Raw genomic sequence first — 26250 nt, 5'->3', positions numbered from 1 at the left:
AATATAAATAAAATAAAAATGAAATTATTTTTAAGAAAACATGATTTCTTCAGATCTTCCCATTCGTTTATTCAATACATTTAGGTGATAATCATTATATTTCTTTTATTTGCATAGCGTGGAGGATGGAGGTTTGGTAGTATCTATGCAAAACAAGTCCCTGCCCTCTTAGAGCTAACAATCTGCTCTAGGTAAGAGAAAATCATCCATGAGTGGATATTTACTTAAATAATGATGTAAGGCAGTGCTGTTAATCAGGGATGAGGAATATTCTGGATTACAGGTGCTCTTCAGAGAAAGGGGGGATTGTAGTGGGCAACAGTACCCACCAACCTGTGGCTGCACCCCTCCACAATGGGAAGAAACCCTCAGGGTCCAGGAGGAGGGTCACCCAGAGCCCCTACCCCACTTACTAGAGACCGAGTTAGGATGCAAACTGCCATCGTGGGGAGGGCTGAACTTGGCCACACCCTTCTTTTTCATTTGGGTTTTTAGTAGCCAAACCCCTTTGTGTGTACAATTCAATATGGGTGTACATTTCAGATGCAGTGAAGATGTACGTTTAAACTCTTTGGGTTTTTGAGCAAATAAGTGAAAAGTGCCCAGCACAGAATCTAGTGAGGTTCAGGTACTTCCCCCTCACTCGTTGGATCACCTTAAGAAGATGCATTCGGTGAAGTTAAGTATAGCTACCAGATTTTTGTTTTGTTTTGTTTTGTTTTGGCTTTCCCGAAAATAGAGATCCCAGGAGCAAAGGAAATGAAGATCAGATTAATGAAGTGAATGAGAGGGTTTAACCAATGATTTCAGTAAAGATTCATTGCACTATTCATTAGTCATCTGCCTTTGAATATTGCTACACTGAATGCTGGGGGAGTGGTGGGGGGTAGATGGGTTTGGGAAGACCTGCTTCCGCTGTCCTTGGTCTAGTGACTGTTGTCAACGTCAGCATTATCACCCTCATCATCCACCGCTGCTCAGCCTCCCCGATTCACCCCACTGCAGAGCCCTAGGGCTTCGTGGAGCACCATAAAAACCACCAGAGCAGGAATGGGAGAGCTGTGTTCAAGTCCCAGGTCGGCCACTTCCTGGCTTTCAGGAGACCCTGAGAGAGCGACTTAGCCTTTTCTGAGATTCAGGCAGCCTGCGGTAAGACACAGTCAAAGATGGGACTGACATTATAAACTAAAAGCAAACGTAATGGATGATGATGGTGGTGGTGATAAAATAATAAGAGCTGAGAAAAAGTGTGTTAAAGTATTTCCGATCCAAACCTACCATTTTCTACCAGCACTGGTACCCACCCACACCTCCCACCTTTGTTGCCCCCCTGCCATATCAATGCCCGGCCAGCTTAATGTCCCCCCTTATTCCCTCTGCCCTTTTATGTCCCTTGTTGAACAGCTTACCTCATTTGTATCTCCTTTATTCTCACCCTAAACTCATGCCAAGGGATTCCCATTGCATGGCCAAATATTGATTAAAATTCTGAGTTTTGTTCTAAACACAAAGAACTAGAAATTGCATCCTGTGAGCCAGACGAATGGGTTAGGTTATGATTAGATAACATGCATGACTGGCCCACGGCTTTTGCTATTATAAGCTGCAGATAGAATCCATTAGGTTTTCCAGGAAGGCATATAAACACATCCATCTAGGTGAATCACGGTAAGTTATTGTTGCGATACCTACTCATGCTCTGGGTCAAAACATCAGGTCTCTTTTCTTTAGCTAAGAGTGCGTCTGGCAGTTCTCGAGGGCTTATTAGTGCCACCACTTTGAACCCACCCCCTCCCGCCCCAAAACACCAGGTGGTGACCTGTTCTCAAACCAGCCAGAAGTGAATTATGCAGTATTTATTGGAGGAGTTGGAAGCAGTCTGGGGTTCTTCTAAACAAATGACTTTCAGTCGATGTTTTTTAAACAGGCTTCTCCATGTGTTTTATGGGGAAGTAGGTGGTCAGAATGGTCAGAAACCATAACTATGTTAAAAACCTTGTATCTATCGACTGTGGCAGTAGAACAGGTTGATGTAAAATGATGTCTGCATACAGGACTCCAGTGTGCTCATGGCAGTGTTGTGTCTCTAGTTCAGTGCTGAGCTGTTTATTTACCTTATAATTTGCTTAAGCTCTTCTTGAGGACTTGTATTTCAGCAGTTTCACTGTTTAAAATGCTTCTTTCTTTTTAAAAACATATGTGTAAGAAACTGTGTTCCTGTGTCTGTCCTCCCCTCCCCAGCCCCTTCCGGAGTGATGTAAAGGATCCCCTACTTTGCTATGTTCTGCAGCTTGAACTTTAAACTAGACCTTGGGTTTCCATCAGAGCCTGTTCTCTAGTTTCTTCTTGCTCTTATGTTGGACTATCCTGTAACAGGGTGACACTTGTACTGGCAGGAGGGATAAGGCTGTCACATGGCAAATGAGCTCTTTATGAAATGTCGATGCATCAACCGACATCAAATCACACTGAAGAAATAGAACATTACAGAAACAGTGAGGTAGTGGCCAGGGAAAGAAAGGACACCTTTTGTCCATCAGGACCTTGATAGACAAAGAAGGAAGTCAAGAGGCTTAATGGGATAGAAATAAAGCAGTTCTCAGTAAATGTACTAAATACAATAATAGCTGCCTGTTACCTGGCACACCATGTGTCAAACGCACTGTGAAGTGAAGCACTGTGTGGATGTGTGTACATAAACACACACCAGGTCTCGTTACAGCTACAAAAATATAATTATCACTATTTTACTGATAAGGAAACTGAGGTTATTTTCACCAGTTTATTTAAGCAAGTACTTTTTGTGCACAAACATAATATAATCCAGTTACGTTAAGGTCATGACACTTCAGCCTGGCATTCAAATCACTCTTCAATTTTAGTACAGCCTACCTCTCCAACCCAATGCCTGACAGTGAGACCAGTCAGGAAAGTGGAAATCTCTCTAAATATTTCAAAATAGGGGAATGTAATGCAAGAAATTGATTACAAAAATATCAGGAGAAAATAAACACCAGCCTTTATTTTGCACCATACATAAAATTAACTCGAGGAACTTCCCTGGTGGCACAGTGGTTAAGAATCCGCCTGCCAGGGCAGGGGACATGGATTCAATCCCTGGTCTGGGAAGATCCCACATGCCGTGGAGCAACTAAGCCCATGTGCCACAATTACTGAGTCTGTGCTCCAGAGCCCATGAGCCACAACCACTGAGCCCAAATGGCACAACTACTGAATCCCGCATGCCTAGAGCCCGTGCTCTGCAACAAGAGAAGCCACCGCAGTGAGAAGCCCGCACACCACAAGAAAGTGTAACCCCCACTCGCCGCAACTAGAGAAAGCCCACGCCCAGCAACGAAGACTCAATGCAGCCAAAAATAAATAAAAAATAAATAAATTTTAAAAGTAATAAGAATAATAAAAAATAAAATTAACTCAGAACGGGTCATAGACCTCAGCATGTGATACACCACTTTAGTAGAACAAAGGATGAAAATAACAATATCATCTCAATTGATGCAGAAAAAGCATTTGACAGAACACACAAAGACCAGTTGATTTTCCAAAGACTAACAATGAACAACCTAAAAAGGAGATTAAGAAAACAATCTCATTTACAATAACATCAAAAAGAATAAAGTATTTAGGAGTAAACTTAACTGAGGAGACGGAAGACTTGTACACTAAAAATGACAAAACATTGCTGAAAGAAATTTAAAAAACACAAATAAATAGAAAGCCATCCCCTATTTGTGGATTGGAAGACTTAATATTGTTAAATGTTCCTATTACCCAGAGCAATCTATAGATTCAATGCAATCCCTATCAAAATCCCAATGGCATTTTTTGCAGAAGTAAAAAAAAAGAAAAAATCCTAAAATTCATATGGAATCTCAGAAGACCCTGAATAGCCAAAACAATCCTGAGAAAGAAGAACAAAGTTAGAGATCTCACACTTCCTGATTTCAAAATATATTACAAAGCTACCATAATCAAAACAGGGTAGAAATGGCACAAAGACACATAGACCAATGAAACAGAATAGCGAGCCCAGAAATAAACCCTCACATATATGGTCAAATGCTCTGTGACAAGGGTGCCAAGACCACACAATGGGGAAAGGTAGTCTTCTCGACAAATGGTGTTGGGAAAACTGGAAATCCATGTGCAAAAGAAAGAAGTTGGACCCTTATCTTGCAGGAATCATGCAGGATGGTGGTGTCCTGGGCATCTGTGGCACAACAATGTGCATGTGGTCAACAATATTGTACTGTATACTTGGAAGTTGTTTTGAGGGTGAATTTAATGTGTTGTGGTTTTTTGCCACCAAAAAGAAAAAAAATTGACTGTTTCTTATATAGTTACATATACCCACCATATGGACCCAGCAGTGCACTTCTAGGTATTTACCCAAGAGAAATTAAAATGTATGCCCTCAAAAGGACTTGCACACAAATGTTCATAGCAGCTTTATTTACATTAGTCAATCACTGGAAATAACTCAAATGTTCATCAGTTTATGAATGGATAAGCAAAATGTGATATATACACATGGTGGATCACTGTTCAGCAATAAAAAGGAGTGAACTATTGATATAGGCAACATCATGGATAGATTTCACAATGAGTATACTGAGTGAACGAAACCAGACACAAAAGAGTACATACTGTAAAACTGCATGTGTATAAAATTATAGAAAATTCATCTTAATCTAGAGCCATAATTCTCCACTGGGGATGATTTTGCCTCTCCGGGGGGCATTTGGCAACGTCTGGAGACTTTCTGATTGTCATAGCTGGGGAGGGGGTAGCACTATTGGCATTCAATGGATAGAGACCAAGAATACTACAAATCATCCTGCAATTCCCAGGACATCCCCCCTACGAGGAAGAATTCTTCAACCCCAAATATCAATTATACCAATGTTGAAAAACACTGATAAAGAGTTATAAAAAGAAAAGCAGATCAGGTGTTAGCTGGGTCCAGGGACAGGGGGAGGAAATGACTATAAAAGGACATGAGAAAGCTTTGGAGGGAAATAGAAATGTTTAACATTTCAAATAAACACCATCAGGATAGTAAAGGTGGTTGCAAGAGTACATCCATGTATTACATCCCTCAAAGCTCATCAAAACTATGATTCAGGGCTTCCCTGGTGGCGCAGTGGTTGAGAGTCCACCTGCCGATGCAGGGGACACGGGTTCATGCCCCGGTCTGGGAAGATCCCACATGCCGCGGAGCGGCTGGGCCCGTGAGCCATGGCCGCTGAGCCTGCGCGTCCAGAGCCTGTGCTCCGCAACGGGAGAGGCCACAACAGTGAGAGGCCCGCGTACAACAACAACAACAACAACAAAAAAAACTATGATTCAATAAAGTTGACTTAAAAAACCAGTTTGGAAGACTGGAGGAGCAAGAGGTTGTTACCCAGAGCTCCTGAGCACGCTTCCACTATTCTGATGTTGCCGGAGCTGTCTTGCTTCTCCTGGGGGGACCTACAGCACTGAGTAGGTGATCAGGATCCTCCTCTCCTGATTCTACTGAAAGCACTGTCAACACTTCTGGACCCCGCAGGGACCTGCCTGAACCAGAGCATAAGAGCTTCCCTCTTCCTCCCACCTTCCAATCTCCTCGGCAGGACCTAGGAGAAAGCCTGCTGGCAAAGGAGTCTGGGAAATGCAGTTCCCAGCCTTCTAGCTCCCTATGAAACAAGAGAGCACAGAGGGCAGAAAGGGGGCACAGTACCTACAGACGAGATCTGGCACTTTGCTGTGGTTCTCCATATCCTAAGCTACAGCCAAATCAAACCATCCACCTGCCTTGTAATGTGCTCTGATGATAACTAGTCAAGTTGGTTCTCCTGAAAGAAATGCCATCTCCCCTCATCTCCATACTTCCAGTGCTAATCAGATCTCACTGCTGGTTTACATGTAACCGACTTCATGAACCCTCTGGGTTACCCAGTTGGAGGTGAAATTTAACTCACCTTTCTGTTTCATTTGCATTTATACCTCTCTTTTAGCATATATCATCCTTTATTAAACTTATGTAGACACAAGTCTGATTTCTTTTACTAGATCAAATTCAATTTAAAAGCAGAGACTGTGTTTAGTTCATCTTTTTTTTCCTCCAAAGGTCATCAATGGTGCTGTGTACCTAATAAATGTTCAATAAATTCCTATTGAATAAATAAGTGGTAAATAAGTTGATGAATGAATAAATGAAGTCTGTAGATAATTTTATGCAATTGCAGAAATGGATATCTGCATGGTATCTGCCTATCTCTCTAAATCCATCTGGTAGCATTCCCTTTTTTATTCTTTTTTCATTCCAATCATATTCACATTTATCAAGAGCCTTCCATATACCAGATACTATGCTTAATGCTTAAGGTTTTATATGGGTAGTACTAATTAGGAATTGTAAAATAGCTATTAACAACATAAATGTTCACTAGATTTTGCCTTCTTTCCTGCAAAAACTAATGTAGAACTAATGCAAAAAATCACATTATCCCTTCTTTTTGCTCTTAGTAAGGAATTACTCAATGAATGAATTGTTAATGAAATCATAAGGAGTTTGAGCAATTGGAGAAAATCTTTCTCCTGCTGGGTGAAGTGTCACAGGGAAAGAAAACCAATGATGAAGAGATAAAAGCAGAGAGTGAAATCCTAGCTTATGATCTTATTTAATATCCGAATTTCCAGGGAGTTCTCCTTTACCAAGTCAGAATAAGAACAATGCTTTAAATGTCCCCAGGTGAAAAAGAATTTTCCTGATTTGAGCTCACCCTGTCTATAATTATGGAGCAAGCATTTAAAAAGGCAAAAGTGCCAGTTATATCTGAACAATTCTAGGAGTCACTTGGCCAAGTGGATGAATTTATATTTTAAGCCTGGAATGCTTGGTCCTCTAAGGTGACCAAGCATTGTCTTTAGGAACAACCTAGCAGCCAAAAAGAAATCTAGCAGCTGTGCCATTGCAGAATAGCATAGCTGTCAATAGCACTGGCTGTTGGGTTAGGATTCCATTTCTGCCTTTTTCTATGTTTTTGACCGTGGACAAGTTGACTTCACCTGCAAAATAGGAAGCAGTCATTGGGGTAATCATCCACCTACTCCAGAGCATCCTTGTAAGGATGACATACATAACATGTAATTGCTTAGAACAATGCCTAGAACATAGGAAGCAGTCCTACACTCCAGCTAATATGATTAACATTATTGCACAGCCTCTGAAGAGAGTGACACAAAGGCCTACCATTCTCACAGCAGAAGCCACTCATAAGAGGGAAAATTTAAACGAAACTGGAAGTTTATCTCCCCAGAAATTCTTGTTAAGCAAAAGAGAGAAAAGCAAGGAACACATGTGAAAGGAATACATTCCCTTATTGGAAACACTCTGCGTTTGAAATCAAACTCACTTTCCCACTTAGATTATGACAGGGAGCATATAAGCTCCAACCCTAAGAAACCTTAATTCTGAAAAGAAATGAAAAGACAGCAATATTGTAAGGCAGCCAGTCTGGCTGTATGTCTCCCCTATGGTGCTTTTATATAATACAGGGTGATCGGAAATGTCCTATTTTCAAAAAGATAAGCATCAGTAGCAACGGACAGAAGGATGCTGTTTTTCCTTGAAAACTTATTTTTCAAGTACATGGGGAAAAATAAGCTTTTATGTGATGTAGAACAGTTCCGAGCATGTGAATATCAAGCCTACTGGAGAATCAGGACACCTGGGGGATTATATTCATCACCCCCTTATTTTCTCTCGACACAGAGAACACTTACTCTAAGGGCAATGTTTGTTAATTCCTAACAGAACAGGACTTATTCCAGCCTGCTACGGCTCTATGCCTCCTTTCATAAGTCAGGCAGTAGAGTAAATATCAAACCTCATTCTGGGGTGGATAATTTTCTGCTTTAGCTGTGAATAGTCATCATATAGAAACAATTAACTAGGAAAGCGGTGACTTCATATGAAAAGTGTCCTGTCAAGTTAGTAAAAAACATGGTCAGTGAAATGTAAACCAAAAGATGCATTTTTTTATAAAAAGCCAAGCCACTCTTGTTGCAAGCAGCAATGTGTTCTTCAACTTACCCAGGATGGAAAACCTCTTAAGTGAATGCTTCTCAGCCTTTTGTGGTTTCTGTAAGAATCTGGTAAAAGCAAACCCTCTCACCAGAAAAATGCATAAATGCACATAACCACAGAAGTGTGTATGTAATTTTGAGTACCTGGACTCCCCCAGAAGTCCACACTAATCCTCACGCTAAGAATCTCAACTCTGAAGTATAGATATGGTCAAGTTTGTGGACGCTGGTGTCAGACAGGCCTTGGTGTAAATTCTGGATCCAACTCTTACTGCCATGTACCTTTCTGAGCCTTAGTTTTATCACCTGAAAATAGAAATAATAATTCTTCCTATGTCATAGGTTAATTGTGAATATTCAATCTATTTAAAGTACTTAGCATAGTCCCTGGCATATACTAACAATAAGCACTAATATTGTTATTAGTTAATAAAATATAAAACTTGACACCCTATGTGTCCACAGAGGGACTTCAATTAAATTTCACTGCTACAAACATTTACTAAGTGCCTCCTACTTCTGAAGGAGTGCGGTGGGATTCTGAAATGGGAATGTTGACAATGGGTGGCCCTGAGCCAGCGAAGTAAGATAGGCCCGATGTGCCCAAGACAGGACAGACCAGATCTCAGGTTGGAAGGAACTTTAAGTCATCCAGCCCCACCGTTATAGACAGTTATATCAAACCCCCAGCAGAACTACAACTGCAATGTCCATTTCACAAAGGGAAACCTGTGACTCTTCAGGTAACACTTTATGTATTAAAGAGGAAAGGAATAAACCAAAGATTTTAATCCCTTGTGGACTAAATAGAATTAATAAAAACAAATCCCGCTGCCAAGAATTTTTTGGTTAACCACAGTTAGCCTACTGATGGATTTTACTTAGAATTAAATGTGGAAATATGTGAAAGCAGTAGTTATGGATCAACAAAATTGGTCACAAAGCTCCATTTAAAACAGTGTTTTCTGCTCACCATCTAATCAGGTGCTCTGTAACACTGTGATAAAGAGATTCAAGATGGAGCATTAGATGACTTGGGCTCAGTCTTGAAATCCACCAAAATACCTTCTCTATGCTGAAGTGAATAAAACATAAAAGAAGCAGACTCATAGAGAACAAACTAGTGCTTACCAGTGGGGATGGAGTAAGGGGCAATTTAGGGGTGGGGGACTGAGGCACAAACTGTTGGGTATAAGATAGGTTCAAGGATGTATTGCACAACACAGGGAATATAGCCATTATTTTGTAATAACCGTAAATGGAAAGTAACCTTTAAAGTTGTATAAAAATAAAAAAGTAGTAAAAGATAAGATAAACTATTACTTCAATTTGTCCTCTTACCTCCATTCCTATTACAACAAGCCACCACCATGTTTCATCTCTTTCGCTGCAGTGCTTTCTTCTGGATTATCTCCACCCTTGACCTACCAATCTATTCTTCACTTAACAGCAGGAGTGCTCTTTTAAAATATTAAGCAGATCATATTACTCCCTGTTTAAATTCTCTCAATGTCCTTACAATGCATGAAACCAAGAGAGGAAAGTGTGTCAAGTAGGTATTATACTACTGTGTCAAGGGGACTAAGCCTTCTTTTTTGTTTGTGAATAGGAATAATAATACCCACATCAAAGGGTTATTGTGAGAATTCAGTAAAGGCAAATGTTATTTTTGCATTCATTTTATATTAGCTTTTGCAGGGAAGAAGATAAAATTCGGTGAACATTTATATTGTTAATTGTTACTTTACACTCCTCAGTTAGTACCACCTACAGAGAACCTTCTAAATGTTTTAGTGTCAACATTTTTATTTGTATTATTTTGGCCTCGAAGTAAAACATCTGCCTTGATTAAAGGATAAAACCCTGCTTTTAAAAATTATGGAGCAAACCAAGTTCAATTAAAAACACAGGACAGACTAAAGAATAATTTCAGATGTCTTCAGATCATTTTTTTAAGTTTTGGCATGGAAAATGATTAGATATTGTGGTTGATGCAATGTCACATCATGAAAATTGCACCATTTTTGGCAAATCTCTATTTTTATTGGTTTGAATTCATCTTTGCCTAGAGCAGTGCAGGACAATTTCCAAAATAGCATCATGAATTCAACAGCCGATAGTTATAGCAGTCCCCACAGCCCTTTTCTCTTTCAATTCACACATTCTGATTTAGAAAACACCACGCTGAGAATGAATCCTTGAAATCTGCTGAGGCTGGTGGCTGAGAAGATAGGAGTGTAGGTGAAAAGCTGCAGGTACAGTAAGCTATCTCTACACAAGTCAACTCTCATCTGTGCTTCCTTTTGTACTAGCTCCATATGAAAGCTATAAGATCACTCCATGGTGATCTCTTTGATTGACTTACAGTTTACTTGTGAGCTGTCATTTTTGGCTTCTTGTGAACTAAATTGGTTCATGGACTATTGCCCAAAAGAACAAGAAGGAGAAGGAGAAAGAGGGGCAGGTGAAAGGGGAAGGGAAGGGAGAGACTATATCTCTATAGTACAGCTCTCATTTTTAAAATTTTTAATATAATTTTTAAAGGTTACACTCCATTTACAGGTATTACAAAATATTGGCCATATTCCCTTGTGTCGTACAATACATCCTTGTAGCCTGTCTTACTCCCAGTAGTTTGTGCCTCCCACTCCCCCCCCATCATGATCCTCCCCCTCCCCCCACTGGTAACCACTAGTTTGTTCTATCTCTGAGTCTGCTTCCTATTTTGTTGTATTCGCTACTTTTTTGTATTTTTTAGATTCCACATATAAGTGATATCATACAGTATTTGTCTTTCTCTGTCTGACTTATTTCACTTAGCATAACACCCTACCAATCCATCCATGTTGCTGCAAGTGGCAAAATTTCATTCTTTTTTATAGCTGAGTAGTATTCCATTGTACATATATATGTATATATACCACATCTTCTTTATCCATTCAGCTGTCAATGGACACTTAGGTTGTTTCCATATCTTTGACCCTCATTTTTTATCTCCAGGAATAAGAATATTTCAGCTTTCTTTACACCTCAGAGTAGTGATTTCTCCCATTTAGTACATACTTGTACTAAATATACACTAGCAAACCTTCTTTTTGATTAAGGAAAAAAAAATTTTAATAGAAAGCAACATGTTGAAGGGTTATGACAAAAGAAAGACAACTCTTTCTCACTGGTAATTCTATTAAATAATTATTTATTGAGCACCTGCCATGTATGAGGCACTGTGCTAGACTGGCATCAGCATATACATGAATAAACTGTAACAACTGGAAAGGATTCTAAGATATCTAGAACAAACTCTCATTTTATAGACATTTAAACTCTAGTCCTAAAGGAGAAAGTGACTTATACAAAATAACATGTGTAGTTACTTATAGCCGAGACTAGAATACAGTCTCCTAAAGTAGGATAGGATCCCAGTTCTCATAAATATAATTTTCAGTATATAATTTTCTCATTGTAAAAGTGATGCTTACAGAGAGCACTGAGTAAAAAGAGTGGATCGAACACATGAAATTACTTCCAGCCACTCCTAAAACCCCACAAAAACTATAGCAAAGGGATTTTTGTAAGGCATAGACCAACATGGACAGGGAAAATGTAAAAAGAGACAAAGGCAAAATTTGGGCAACTGGGAAAAAAATAAGGAGTCATTGACCTAGTGGACCTAAAAATCAGAGCGAGGTCATTTCTCTGGCTGTGCAGGTTGTATCCTGCTGAAATTCAGTGTCCACTGTTCACTCAGCCTCCAGGGTGAAATCTTCCTCCAGGTGGTGCTGAGTGCAGCCTACACAACAGCAAGCCACAGCCCTGCAGAGAAAACAAGTGTGAAGTAGGAAGGGGAGGACCATCCTAGTTTGCACCAAAGAATTCCCCAAAGGTCAGGGATGGAAGGTACCAGATGGCTCTGGAGAGGAGGATAAATGGGAAGGAAGTACACACACACAAAATAAAGATGGGCTATACATACAGGTATAGGTACAGCTATAGATATGGATGTGGATACAGATATAGATATAGATAGAGATAGAGATATTTAGCCAGCCTAGAATGTATACAGTATGAGGCAGGAATCCAGTTTCACCTTTTTCTAAATGACTAGTTTTATTGAATTTTTGTTGAATGTCACCATTTTCAAAGACTAAATACTGTACTTCTATCTTCCAAGATCTGCTTCCAAAGTTTTATTCTACCCATTGATCTGTCTACATTTCTACAAATCTCATGCACTTTTGGGTCTGGGAAACATTTTAGATCTCAGTCTTTAAGTATATCCCTGTGAAATACCTCATTTCTCTAAAACTGACTCTAAGACCACAACTCGTTGTTAGTTCTCTGTTTGTCTCCTTTTAAACATCTGAAGAATTCACTACCCTTCATGAAACTCATATATTTTTCTTAACTGCACTTCAACATGAAATAAATTATATCAATGATTATGAAAGCAAAAGTGTATTATAACCAGCCACATTCTTTAGCACTTAGATGTTTTGTTGGTCTTTTAATTGCGTATTTCTTCTGCAGGGTAATGGAACATGCAAGATGTTCTGGTTTTGAAGCTGCCCTATAGGCAGCTGAGCTCCCCAGCCTCCCCTGTTCGTACTCCCTAGCTTGCCTCTGCATCCCAGTCATATTTAAATACAGTCTGATGTCCATCTGCACAAGGCTCCCTATCACCTACAGCCATCTGTGCATGCTATTGCTAGTGCTTAAAAGATTCATCCTTCTCATTCATCTGGCTAAAATACAAGTTATCCTATAGGACTCAGTTTAGATATCGCAGCCTATGGGAAGCCTTCTTTGATTCACTAAATGGTTATGTAGCCCCATTACCTGCTCCTATAATACCGGTACATCTTCCAGCAAAGTGCTTATCCTGTTGGGTGGGAATTGACAAGTAAATGGTCTACCTGTCTAGTGGACAGTAAGCTCCTTGAGGTCTGGAACTGCCTCGCTCTCACCCATATCCCTACAGTTAGCATAAGCCTTAGCACATAGTAGGCACTCAATAATTATGTCTTGAGTGAATGAATGATATCTGTTCATTGAAGAATGGTTAGGAGTAAAACTAAATTTTTTTATAAAGAAAAGAATTATAAACCCTAAAACTTGAAACAACTCTTATTAACATTTTTGGTTTTCTTGCTTCTACTTAACTTTCTCTGTCAATTTCACTGCACTACAAACTCTCTGGAAATATCACTTTAGTGATTATAACCAGAAGATTGTCCTTTAGAAGAAATATAGTTTACTGAGATATTTTTTATTGTTGGACTTCTTGCAATGTTTTGCTGCTATAAATAATGCTTAAATGAATAGTTTTGCATCTCTGATAACTTCTCTATAATGCATTCTGGAAATGAAAGTACTGAGTGAAAATTTCACAGTTCTGAGTGCAGTTGATCAAAATACCTACCTCAATGTACCCTTAACTGTAATACACTCTTTTTTAAAGAGTGAAGATTTCATTAAAAAAAAAAGGAGTAGCTTCTTTTCACCTGATATTTATAGGCCATTTATATTACATTTTTTGTGAACTGTATAACAGTAACCTTTACCTATTTTTCTGTTGGACTCTTAGTTTTTCTTATTTATTCAAAAGCTCTCTGTTGGGCTTCCCTGATGGCACAGTGGTTGAGAGTCTGCCTGCAATGCAGGGGACACAGGTTCATGCCCCAGTCCGGGAGGATCCCACATGCCGCGGAGCGGCTGGGCCCGTGAGCCATGGCCGCTGAGCCTGCGTGTCCGGAGCCTGTGCTCCGCAATGGGAGAGGCCACAACAGTGAGAGGCCCGCATACCGCAAAAAAAAAAAAAGAAAGAAAAAAAAAGCTCTCTGTTAAGAATACAGTCCTCAAAGATTGGTTCAAGATGACGGAGTAGGAGGATGTGCTCTCACTCCCTCTTGCAAGAGCACTGGAATCACAACTAACTGCTGAACAATCATCGACAGGAAGACACTGGAATGTACCCAAAAAGATACCCCACATCCAAAGACAAAAGAGAAGCTACAATGTAATGGTAGGAGGGGCGTAATCACAATAAAATCAAATCCCATAACTGCTGGGTGGTGACTCACAAACTGGAAAACACTTATACCACAGAAGTCCACCCACTGGAGTGAAGGCTCTGAGCCCCACGTCAGGCTTCCCAACCAGGGGGTCTGGCAATGGGAGGTGGAATTCCTAAAGAATCAGACTTTGAAGGTTAGCGGGATTTGACTACAGGACTTCGACAGGACTGGAGAAACAGAGACTCCACTCTTGGAGGGCACACACAAAGTAATGTGCGCATCAGGACCCAGGGGAAGGAGCAGTGACCCCATAGGAGACTGAACCAACTGCTAGTGTTGGAGGGTCTCCTGAAGAGGCGGGGGGTGGTTGTGTCTCACTGTGAGGAGAGGACACTGGCAGCAGAAGTTCTGGGAAGTACTCCTTGGCATGAGCCCTCCCAGAGTCCGCCACTAGCCCCACCAAAGAGCCCAGGCAGGCTCCAGTGTGGGGTCGCCTCAGGCCAAACAACCAACAGGGAGGGAACCCAGCACCACCCATCAGCAGACAAGCAGATTAAAGTTTTACTGAGCTCTGCCTACCAGAGCAACAGTCAGCTCTACCCACCACCAGTCCCTCCCATCAAGAAACTTGCAACAAGCCTCTTAGATAGCCTCATCCACCAGAAGGCAGACAGCAGAAGCAACAAGAACTACAATCCTGCAGCCTGTGGAACAAAAACCACATTCACAGAAAGATAGACAAGATGAAAAGGCAGAGGACTGTGTACCAGATGAAGGAACAAGATAAAACCCCAGAAAAACAACTAAATGAAGTGGAGATAGGCAACCTTCCAGAAAAAGAATTCAGAATAATGCTAGTGAAGATGATCCAGGACCTCGGAAAAAGAATGGAGGCAAAGATCAAGAAGATGCAAGAAATGTTTAACAAAGACCTAGAAGAATTAAAGAACAAACAAACAGAGATGAACAATCCAATAACTGAAATGAAAAATATACTAGAAGGAATCAATAGCAGAATAACTGAGGCAGAAGAACGGATAAGTGACCCAGAAGACAGAATGGTGGAATTCACTGCTGCCGAACAGAATAAAGAAAAAAGAATGAAAAGAAATGAAGACAACCTAAGAGACCTCTGGGACAACATTAAACGCAACAACATTTGCATTATAGGGGTCCCAGAAGGAGAAGAGAGAGAGAAAGGACCCAAGAAAATATTTGAAGAGAGTATAGTCAAAAACTTCCCTAACATGGGAAAGGAAATAGCCACCCAAATCCAGGAAGCACAGAGAGTCCCATACAGGATAAACCCAAGGAGAAACACACCAAGACACATAGTAATCAAAATGGCAAAAATTAAAGACAAAGAAAAATTATTGAAAGCAGCAAGGGAAAAACGAAAAATAACATACAAGGGAACTCCCATAAGGTCAACAGCTGATTTCTCAGGAGAAACTCTACAAGCCAGAAGGCAGTGGCATGACATATTTAAAGTGATGAAAGGGAAGAAACTACAACCAAGATTACTCTACCCAGCAAGGATCTCATTCAGATTCAATAGAGAAATCAAAAGCTTTACAGACAAGCAAAAGCTAAGAGAATTAAGCACCACCAAATCAGCTCTACAACAAATGCTAAAGGAATTAATCTAAGTGGGAAACACAAGAAAAGGAAAGACCTACAAAAACAAACCCAAAACAAGTAAGAAAATGGTCATAGGAACATACATATCAATAATTACCTTAAACATGAATGGATTAAATGCTCCAACCAAAAGACACAGGCTTGCTGAATGGATGATACAAAAACAAGACCCATATATATGCTGTCTACAAGAGATCCACTTCAGACCTAGGGACACATACAGACTGAAAATGAGGGGATGGAAAAAGATATTCTATGCAAATGGAAATCAGAAGGAAGCTGGAGTAGCAATACTTATATCAGATAAAATAAACTTTAAAATAAAGAATGTTACAAGAGACAAGGAAGGCCACTACATAACGATCAAGGGATCAATCCAAGAAGATATAACGATTATAAATACATATGCACCCAACATAGGAGCACTTCAATACATAAGTCAACTGCTAACAGCTATAAAATAGGAAATTGACAGTAACACAATAATAGTGGGGGATTGTAACACTTCATTTACACCAATGGACAGATCATCCAAACAGAAAATTAATAAGGAAACACAAGCTTTAAATGACACAATAGAGCAGAGACATTTAATTGATATTTATAAGACATTCCATCCAAAAACAGCAGATTGCACTTTCTTCTCAAGTGCTCATGGAACATTCTCCAGGATACATCACATCTTGGGTCACACATCAAGCCTCAGTAAATTTTAAAAAATTGAAATCATATCAAGCATCTTTTCTGACCACAATGCTATGAGATTAGAAATCAATTACAGGGAAAAAAACATAAAAAACACAAACACATGGAGGCTAAGCAATACTTTACTAAATAACCAACAGATCACTGAAGAAATCAAAGAGGAAATCAAAAAATACCTGGAGACAAATGACAATGAAAACATAATGATCCAAAACCTATGGGAAGCAGCAGAAGCAGTTCTAAGAGGGAAGTTTATAGCAATACAGTCCTACTTCAAGAAACAACAAACATCTCAAACAATCTAACCTTACACCTAAAAGAACTAGAGAAAGAAGAACAAACAAAACCCAAAGTTAGTAGAAGGAAAGAAATCATAAAGATCAGAGCAGAAATAAATGAAATAGAAACAAAGAAAACAATAGCAAAGATCAATAAAAATAAAAGCTGGTTCTTTGAGAAGATAAACAAAATTGATAAACCATTAGCCAGACTCATCAAGAAAAAGAGGGAGAGGATTCAAATCATTAAATTTAGAAATGAAAAGGAGAAGTTACAACAGACTCCACAGAAATATAAAGCATCCTAAGAGACTACTACAAGCAACTCTATGCCAATAAAATGGACAACCTGGAAGAAATGGACAAACTCTTAGAAAGGTATAACCTTCCAAGACTGAACCAAGAAGAAATAGAAAGTAGGAACAGACCAATCACAAGTAATGAAATTGAAACTGTGATTAAAAACCTTCCAGCAAACAGAAGTCCAGGACCAGATGGCTTCACAGGTGAATTCTTTCAAACATTTAGAGAAGAGCTAACACCCATCCTTCTCAAACTCTTCCAAAAAATTGCAGAGGAAGGAACACTCCCAAACTCATTCTATAAGGCCACCTTCACCCTGATACCAAAACCAGACAAAGATACTACAAAAAAAGAAAATTACAGACCAATATCCCTGATGAATATAGATGCAAAACTCCTCAACAAAATAGTAGCAAACAGAATCCAGCAACACATTGAAAGGATCATACACCATGATCAAGTGGGATTTATCCCAGGGATGCAAGGATTCTTCAGTATATGCAAATCAATCAATGTGATACACCATATTAACAAATTGAAGAAGAAAAACCATATGATCATCTCAATAGATGGAGAGAAAGCTTTTGACAAAATTAAACACCCATTTATGATAAAACCACTCCAGAAAGTGGGCATAGAGGGAGCCTACCTCAGCATAATAATGGCCATATATGACAAACCCACAGCCAACATCATTCTCAATGGTGAAAAACTGAAAGCATTTCCTCTAAGATCAGGAACAAGACAAGGATATCCACTCTCATCACTATTATTCAACATAGTTTTGGAAGTCCTAGCCACGGCAATCAGAGAAGAAAAAGAAACAAAAGGAATACAAATTGGAAAAGAAGAAGTAAAGCTGTCACTGTTTGCAGATGACATGATACTATACATAGAGAATCCTAAAGATGCCACCAGAAAACTACTAGAGCTAATCAATGAATTTGGTCAAGTTGCAGGATACAAAATTAATGCACAGAAATCTCTTGCATTCCTATACACGAATGATGAAAAATCTGAAAGAGAAATTAAGGAGACACTCCCATTTACCATTGCAACAAAAAGAATAAAATACCTAGCAATAAACCTACTGAGGGAGACAAAAGACCTGTATGCAGAAAACTATGACACTGATGAAAGAAATTAAAGATGATATCAACAGATGGAGAGATATACCATGTTCTTGGATTGGAAGAATCAATATTATGAAAAAGACTACACTACCCAAAGCAATCTACAGATTCAATGCAATCCCTATCAAATTACCAAAGGCATTTTTTATGGAACTAGAACAAAAAATCTTAAAATTTGTATGGAAACACAAAAGACCCCGAATAGCCAAAGCAGTCTTGAGGGAAAAAAAAGGAGCTGGAGGAATCAGACTCCCTGACTTCAGACTATATTACAAAGCTACAGTAATCAAGACAATATGGTACTGACACAAAAACAGGAATATAGATAAATGGAACAAGATAGAAAGCCCAGAGGTAAACCCACACACCAATGGTCAACTCACCTATGACAAAGAGGGCAAGGATATACAATGGAGAAAAGACAGTCTCTTCAATAAGTGGTGCTGGTGAAACTGGACAGCTACATGTAAAAGAATGAAATTAGAACACTCCCTAACACCATACACAAAAATGAACTCAAAATGGATTAGAGACCTAAATGTAAGACCGGACACTATAAAACTCTTAGAGGAAAACTTAGGAAGAACACTCTTTGACATAAATCACAGTGAGATCTTTTTTGACCCACCTCCTAGAGAAATGGAAATAAAAACAAAAATAAACAAATGGGACCTAATGAAACTTCAAAGCTTTTGCACAGCAAAGGAAACCATAAACAAGACAAACAGACAACCCTCAAAATGGGAGAAAATATTTGCAAATGAATCAACGGACAAAGGATTAATCTCCAAAATATATAAACAGCTCATGCAGCTCAATATTAAAAAAACAAACAACCCAATCCAAAAATGGGCAGAAGACCTAAACAGACATTTCTCCAAAGAAGACATACAGATGGCCAAGAGGCACATGAAAAGCTGCTCAACATCACTAATTATTAGAGGAATGCAAATCAAAACTACAGTGAGGTATCACCTCATACCAGTTAGAATGGGCATCATCTGAAAATCTACAAACAAAAAAATGCTGGAGAGGGTGTGGAGAAAAGGGAACCCTCTTGCACTGTTTGTGGGAATGTAAATTGATACAGCCACTATGGAGAACAGTATGGAGGTTCCTTAAAAAACTAAAAATAGAATTACCATATGACCCAGCAATACCACTACTGGTCATATACCCAGAGAAAACCATAATTCAAAAAGACACATGCACCCCAATATTCACTGCAGCACTATTTACAATAGCCAGGTCATGGAAGCAACCTAAATGCCCATTGATAGATGAATGGATGAAGAAGATGTGGTACATATATATAGTGGAATATTACTCAGCCATAAAAAGGAACGAAATTGGGTCATTTGTAGAGACATGGACGGATCTAGAGACTATCATGCAGAGTGAAGTAAGTCAGAAAGAGAAAAACAGATATCGTATATTAACGCATATATATGGAGCTAGAAAAATGGTACAGATGAACTGGTTTGCAGGACAGAAACTGAGACACAGATGTAGAGAACAAATGTATGGACACCAAGGGGGGAAAGTGGCATGGGGGAGAATGGTGGTGTGATGAACTGGGATATTGGGATTGACATATATACACTAATATGTATAAAATGGATAACTAATAAGAACCTCCTGTATAAAAAAATAAATAAAATTTTAAAAAAACAAAAACAAAAAAATGAATACAATCCTCTGTGAAATTTTTGCAGATATGCCCAGTGTGACATATACCTTTGATCTTATTTTTCATGTTTTTAATAGTTTTAGAATTTTATACACATTTATCAATCTTTTCAGCTGTGAATTGCTCAATTGCTTTTCCATGTAGCACTTCTTGCCTTACTTAGAGATGTTAGATATATTTTCTTCCTACTTAGATATATACTTATAAGATATATTTTCCTCTGGCTTCATTAGTTTCTTTTGTTTACATTTAACTTCTTGACCCATTTAGAATTTATTTGGGGATGTAGTGTAAGAAAAGTCTCTAACTAGACTTTTTTTCTTTTTTTTTATGAAGTAGCCTAATACCTTCTCTTGGGCTTCAATGAAATGTTATTAAAGGCAATTGTATTGAAATAATCATCATCTGAAGACATAGCTCAGTGTTCACTGTGAACTTTGTTTCCCCCCATCAGGTGAGCAGGAGCCAGCTATAAGCAGTGATTCTGACATCTCGCTGATCATGGCAATGGAGGTTGGACTGTCTGATGTAGAACTTTCCACCGACCAAGACTGCGAAGAGGTGAAATCTTGAAATGGCGAATATAGAAAAAAGGGATCATAGGAATCAAGGGGAAGGAAGGGAGGAGTGCCCCAAGATTGGACCAGGCACATGCACCTCCAGAACACCTTGGCGACTCCAGGGCACTCCACACAAGAATGGTACCGAAAAGCAATATCCAAAGTCACGTTCATGAGGATGCAGTTTCTCCGTCTCTACAACAGCTCATGGCCTTGGCACCTTTGAAGTTGAAAGCTGATTTCCTCTCCCATGTCCTTGTAGGCACACACTTCCGAAGTTCCTCAAACAGACTGAAAAGACACTTTTAGGGCTTCTTAGTTTCATTTCAGTTTCTTGTTTTCCTATTTGGGGAATGTTGTTGATTTCTTTGGCGCTTTCTTTTTAAGGACTATGTGTAGTTTATGTTCACTCTTTTGTTTTTCCTTTGATTCACTCCAGCTTTTGTACAGAGTTCTGTTTAGAAGCATCAGTTCCTGCTATGACCAGTTTGTATTCCATCTCTGAGATTAATGGCCTTGACCTCTCAGCATGAAGTGTGCATGGCTTTAGGAAGTGCCTCAGCACCTTGAAACAGTCTAAGGCCACCTTTCGTTTAGAATCTAAATTCTTTTAAGTGGATCTTGGAAATGCCAGCTGCCAGAGACCCCAACACCAAGCTCTGAATCTGCTGGAGCCACTGCTCATTTTTTTCAGCTACGCACACTGGCTTCCACTTGCCAGGCTCTGTTAAGGACCCACGTGACTTTAGAAGGAAGCTCTAGGGAGGCACTTCAATCCGTCTGATTCTTAACAGTCTTTGGCTGAAATTCTGAACTCACAAGTTCCCACTAGGGCATTAGCGCCATTCTCTGTGGCTGTAGGGCTTGTCCATCCCTGGGACTGCAAGCCTAGTTTTCAAACGAGATACCATATACTCTTCCTGAAAGCAAAATGTCTGTTTCCCCAAGGCTACAGCAGTCTTTTGTTACCTCCATAAATGGGTTCTGCAGGAGATGGAAGCTTTAGAAAAGATCCAGTCATCTTTGGATCCAACACAAGTGAGGGCTGAAGTAGCATCTAGGTCTTACCTTAATTCCAATATGCTTCTGTTCAACCTCGCCAGACCTCGAGGGAGGATTTAGGTAAATCCTTAAGCAATTGCTTCCCAGGGCTCCCCTGAGTGCATCTAGATACCAAGTCAGGGGGGAGGTGTGATTTGATAAACGATTTGATCTAAAAAGTACAGCATGGGAATTGTTGATGTCAAGTTTCTCCTGACTGAGAGAGACAAGGAGGGAAAGGAAACGAGGTATCAAAGTAGATTCTAAAAACCCACCGGTGTTTTTAAACTGTTTGTTTTTATTCTTTTTTTGACAGAGGTGTGCTATTTTTTTCGGTGGGCCATTTTGTAATACACTGAGACTACCCAGGTGCAGGGATGACTAAGGCAGTGTGAATAGCTTCTCTGGACCATTAGATGGATCACCTCGACATCTGCGAAAGGCCAGGCTGCTGCGTGGTTTACCTAGGAGAGAACACTTCTCTCGCTGAGTTATTTTTGTATGTGATGAGGCCCTTCTGTCTCGCTACATGCATACTCATGCAAAAACAGAGTTTCGTCCTGCTGTAAGAGCTTGCTGCCTGCTGGAACACGGTGTATGTGTCAAGGGAGACCCCTGGCTGCTCTTTTTTCACCACCTTGAACCATTTCCTATTTGACGCTTTCTAAGTAGGCAGCACGGCAAGGAAAATGATCACCACCTTCACAAATGTCACATCTCTCTAGGAGTCCAACACTTGCAGTAATGAAATCCAGGGTCTCCAGGCAGGGAGACATGAAGGCAGTGCCAAATCAGGAGTCAGGAGGCGTGGATGAGCAGCGTGCTTGCTGGACCTCGGCTTCTCCATCTGTAAGTGAATGAGATTAACGAGATGATGCCCAAGCCTCTTTCTGGTCTTAGGACCGCTAATGAGCATTTTGCCGGGGATCCATTTTTGACAGAGAGCTATGACGTATAGCAGACTTTCTACCTTGGGAGGCACAGTTACTTGACATGTAACGTATAACAGCTTTTGAGATTTGGCACTCTTGCGTGACTGAGACTATCTAAATGACTGAATTTTAAGCGCAAGTAGGAGTTGTTTTGTTTTGCCTTGTTTTAAAAACCACACTTAGGGCTTCCCTGGTGGCTCAGTGGTTAAGAATCCACCTGCCAATGCAGGGGACATGGGTTCGAGCCCTGGTCCAGGAAGATCCCACATGCCGCAGAGCAACTAAGCCCGTGCACCACAACTACTGAGCCTGTGCTCTAGAGCCCGCGAGCCACAACTACCGAAGCCCGTGTGCCACAACTACTGAAGCCCGCGCACCTAGAGCCCATGCTCCACAGCAAGAGAAGCCACCGCAGTGAGAAGCCCGTGCACCACAACGAAGAGTAGCCCCTGCTCACCGCAACTAGAGAAAAGCCCGGGCGCAGCAACAAAGACCCAACGCAGCCAAAAAAAAAAATAAAAACAAAAACCACACTTAGTCACAGAGTTTGCAGTCTCTGGATACTTTCAAATCCTCGTTCTCAGTGTGGAATTCTTCGTCTCCAGGTATTTCTTTTTCCTGGTCAGCGAAGGCCTGCACCACCAACCTCTCCTTCAGTCGGCTTTGCCCAAAACAAATTTTGGTATTAAGTCAAGGGGAATTAGAAGGACAATTCAACAGCAAAGGAAATATAAATTGTATTCCATGCCCAGAGAGAAAATGCCTTTTGGATTGATGGTGTACTTTCTTCCTGCCAGCGACCAGGTAGATCAGGAATTGGTTGCTTATGTGCGCTGTGACCCAGCAGCCCCTATAAGATGCTGCATAGGGGATGAGGGGCCCAGCCCGCCAATCTGAGGCCTGTGGACCTAACCCCAAGGAGATTCTGCTGCAAACTCGCTGAGCCTAGAAGTTTCTCCTTTACCGAAGGTTTGTTTCTGAAGAATTTTCTTATGGCTTTGGTAGTTTTAAACAAACAACAACAAAAAAAAAGGTTAACTGGCATGGGACCTGTTCAAAAAAAAAAAAAAAAAATGGAAACAATCCTTCCTCCACAGCCTCCTTCACCTCCTCCCCAAAGAAGAAGAAACTCTGACCTGGGGCCCCGGTAGCTCAAAGAGTATCAAAGGGTGTGGGAACCTTCTAGAGGTGTATGCAGACTTGATGTGTATTTTTCTTTAGTGTCTAGACCAGCACCGTTCAACAGAAATATAGTACACGTCCCACATGTAATTTTCCATTTTCTACTAGCCACATTTTAAAAAAGCAAAAGGAAACAGATAAAAGTAATTTTAATAATATCTTTTTTAAGCCAATATTATTGTTTCGACACATAATTAGTGTAAAAAGTATTCATGAAATACTTGACGTTCTTTTTCCGTAGTAAATCTTCTAAGGGCAGTGTATGCCTTACACTCACACACCTCTCCGTTCAGACTGGCCATTTCTCCAGCTGTCAGCCGCATCCCGTGGCTCGTGGCCACCTTGGACAGCGCAGGGCTAGAGCTTCTCCAACATTCTCACAAGCTTCCCTGACCCTCACAGAGTAAAAAGGTTAAAACCTAATTACCTCCAAAAAGAACTGGACTCCACCCAGGCCCAGAGATCCATTTGTTTTATAATAAGTAAATATGCGGACCATCCTTTTTGAAATTTTTGCTGCATCTTTCTAACCACACCACTGATGTCCATGACCATTTTCTGTTGCTTCCTTGACCAGTTGTTTTTTTAAAAAGTCACACAAAGCATGTTGATTTGGTGCTGAGACAAACTTTTATCCTTCACTTCCACCCTTCGACTGATGTGTGGCACTCAGGATCCAAAGAGAAATCCAGACTCTAGTCATCCAACTTTACCTCAACACCTGGTCTGCCTTCTTCCTGATTGGCAGAAGGTCTTTTCCTGGTCCCAGGGCCCCATAGTCCCACCACTATAGCTAAAATGCCTGGATTTGGGAGGAAAAAATGGGAAGGTACATATTGACTCCAAATACAAGACTTTGTGTAGCCTTCTCAATAGAGATGAAGTCTTTGGGGCTTGTGACCGTCTGGTGCCAAGTTGGTGAGTTATGACCACCTGCAACTCAGAAGCCAGATCTCAACTTGGAAGTAAGCATTCCCCTTAGACCCCAAGGCTGTGGGCAAGAAAAGGAGCATCTCCATTCCCTCAGAAAAATTTAGAGTCCCGCCTAGGAATTGCTACGTCCTGTGTGGCCAGTCCCTTTGGGGAGAACTGAGCCCTGATCATGAATAGAGCATAGGAATATTGATTTCGTCTCTAGGGTTTGGTCACCCCTAAAATGTCAACTCCATCATCTAGGCAAGGAGTGGTGGAGAGTTTGGAGAAGGTAGAAAGTTAGAAGTAGCAAAGGCACCTACCTTTTCTGACATCACTTAGTAATGATCATGACCATGGCGTCAAATCTTTGTCCAAAGAGGTTTTGTTTGTTTGTTTGTTTTGTTTTCTTTCGAGCATTTTCCTCATTCTGATGGAAACATCCTGGATGTTCCTGGGTCTGGATTTGGTCATATCAAACCATGGTACCCAGTGGTTAGTGCAGTTAGTGCTCTGATATCCCTGAAGCTGCCATCCTTTCAGAACCAAAAATGATGACAGATAGCCTATCTTGGGATTTTTTTACTCCCATCATGTTCATCACGCTTAGATGAAAATTCTTGCAGAGCATAAAAAATAAATGGCATTTAGTTGTCCATTGAATGCATCAGCTTGACCAAAAACAAAGAAACCTCATTCAATCAAAACCCTTTCAGAAAACCTGAGACGGAGTCACAGCCTCAGAGGAAGGGAGGACCCAGCCCCCCGGTGATACTAGATAGAGCCCCTGAGTCCATTTCTGGTAGCGTTCTTTTAATAGACTCCCGCTGAGATTTCTTGCCCTTTTTTGTCTGGGTGTGTCTCTCTCTATCTCTGGATCTCTCTGTCTGTCTCTTTCTTTGTACACAAACCCACACACACATCCTTTTCCCATCTTTCAGGACAAAAAAAAAAAAAACCTTAGAGGCTCTGGATCTATAGGGTTGTCACTATTGTCATTACCATTTTTCCTGTTGGCAATTTTTAATGTGTGGCAACATCTATCTTTTCGCTTCTGATGAGGAAAACCAGTTGACTATAAAGGCAAATTAACTTCCTCTGTAATGGGGTTTGCCTCATTTTCACTTCTCATGTCACTAATTTTATCACAAATCACCTCTAGCTATTGCCTTTTTTTTTTTTAAAGGGTTCCTTGCCAGAAAAGTCTCTGAGGTAAATAATGGCAAGGTAACAATTCCAGAATGCTGTCTAATCTCTTATCTTCCACCTCTAGCATTTGTGGCCTTCTTAGTTCACCACAGGTCCTCCCCACCACAGGGTTAGGATTTCTTGGAAAAACATGTGGGCTGTACCGTATCCGATGTCCACTCCTGCTTCTTAGCTTCTTGGCACGAGAGTTTGCTCTTTGTAAGTGATCTGAGAGGCCACTTCTTCCTTAAGACTGAAAAAGAGGCAAAAAAAAAAAAAAAAAAACACCATTCCCCTAAAGTGACAGACGCACAGATTCTTGTGCAGTGAGCGCCCTGCAGTCACAGAAGTCCCTCCTCTGTGCTATTTGCATGGCCGGGACTGAAAAGTACATTTGATGATGGCAATTAAAAGGTGGTGGGGATACTTACCGCAGGAAGTCAGAAAAGAGGATGGCAGGGTATGAACATGGATGCTCTTCCCGAATCCACGAGCATCCCCTAGCTTTATTTGTTTGTTTGTTTTGTTTTTGTTTTTTGTGGTACGCGGGCCTCTCACTGTTGTGGCCTTTCCCGTT

General features: G+C 40.4%; 1 protein-coding gene across 1 annotated transcript in view; it reads left to right on the top strand.

The window, feature by feature from the left end:
- The window catches only part of RNF150 (ring finger protein 150), a 251688-nt gene that overhangs the window by 223648 nt on the left and 1790 nt on the right, over positions 1-26250 (top strand). Inside the window, exon 7 of the mRNA XM_081246923.1 lies at positions 20313-26185. Within this exon, the coding sequence (XP_081103049.1) occupies positions 20313-20431 (119 nt within the window). The 3' untranslated portion in view covers positions 20432-26185. The remainder of the gene's footprint in view (positions 1-20312; positions 26186-26250) is intronic.

The sequence above is a fragment of the Mesoplodon bidens genome (genome assembly GCF_964165515.1).
Source record: "Mesoplodon bidens genome assembly, chromosome: 1".
Taxonomy (NCBI): Eukaryota; Metazoa; Chordata; class Mammalia; order Artiodactyla; family Ziphiidae; genus Mesoplodon; species Mesoplodon bidens.
The sequence above is the reverse complement of the archived record's forward strand: the minus strand, read 5'-3'. Positions and strand labels throughout refer to the sequence as shown.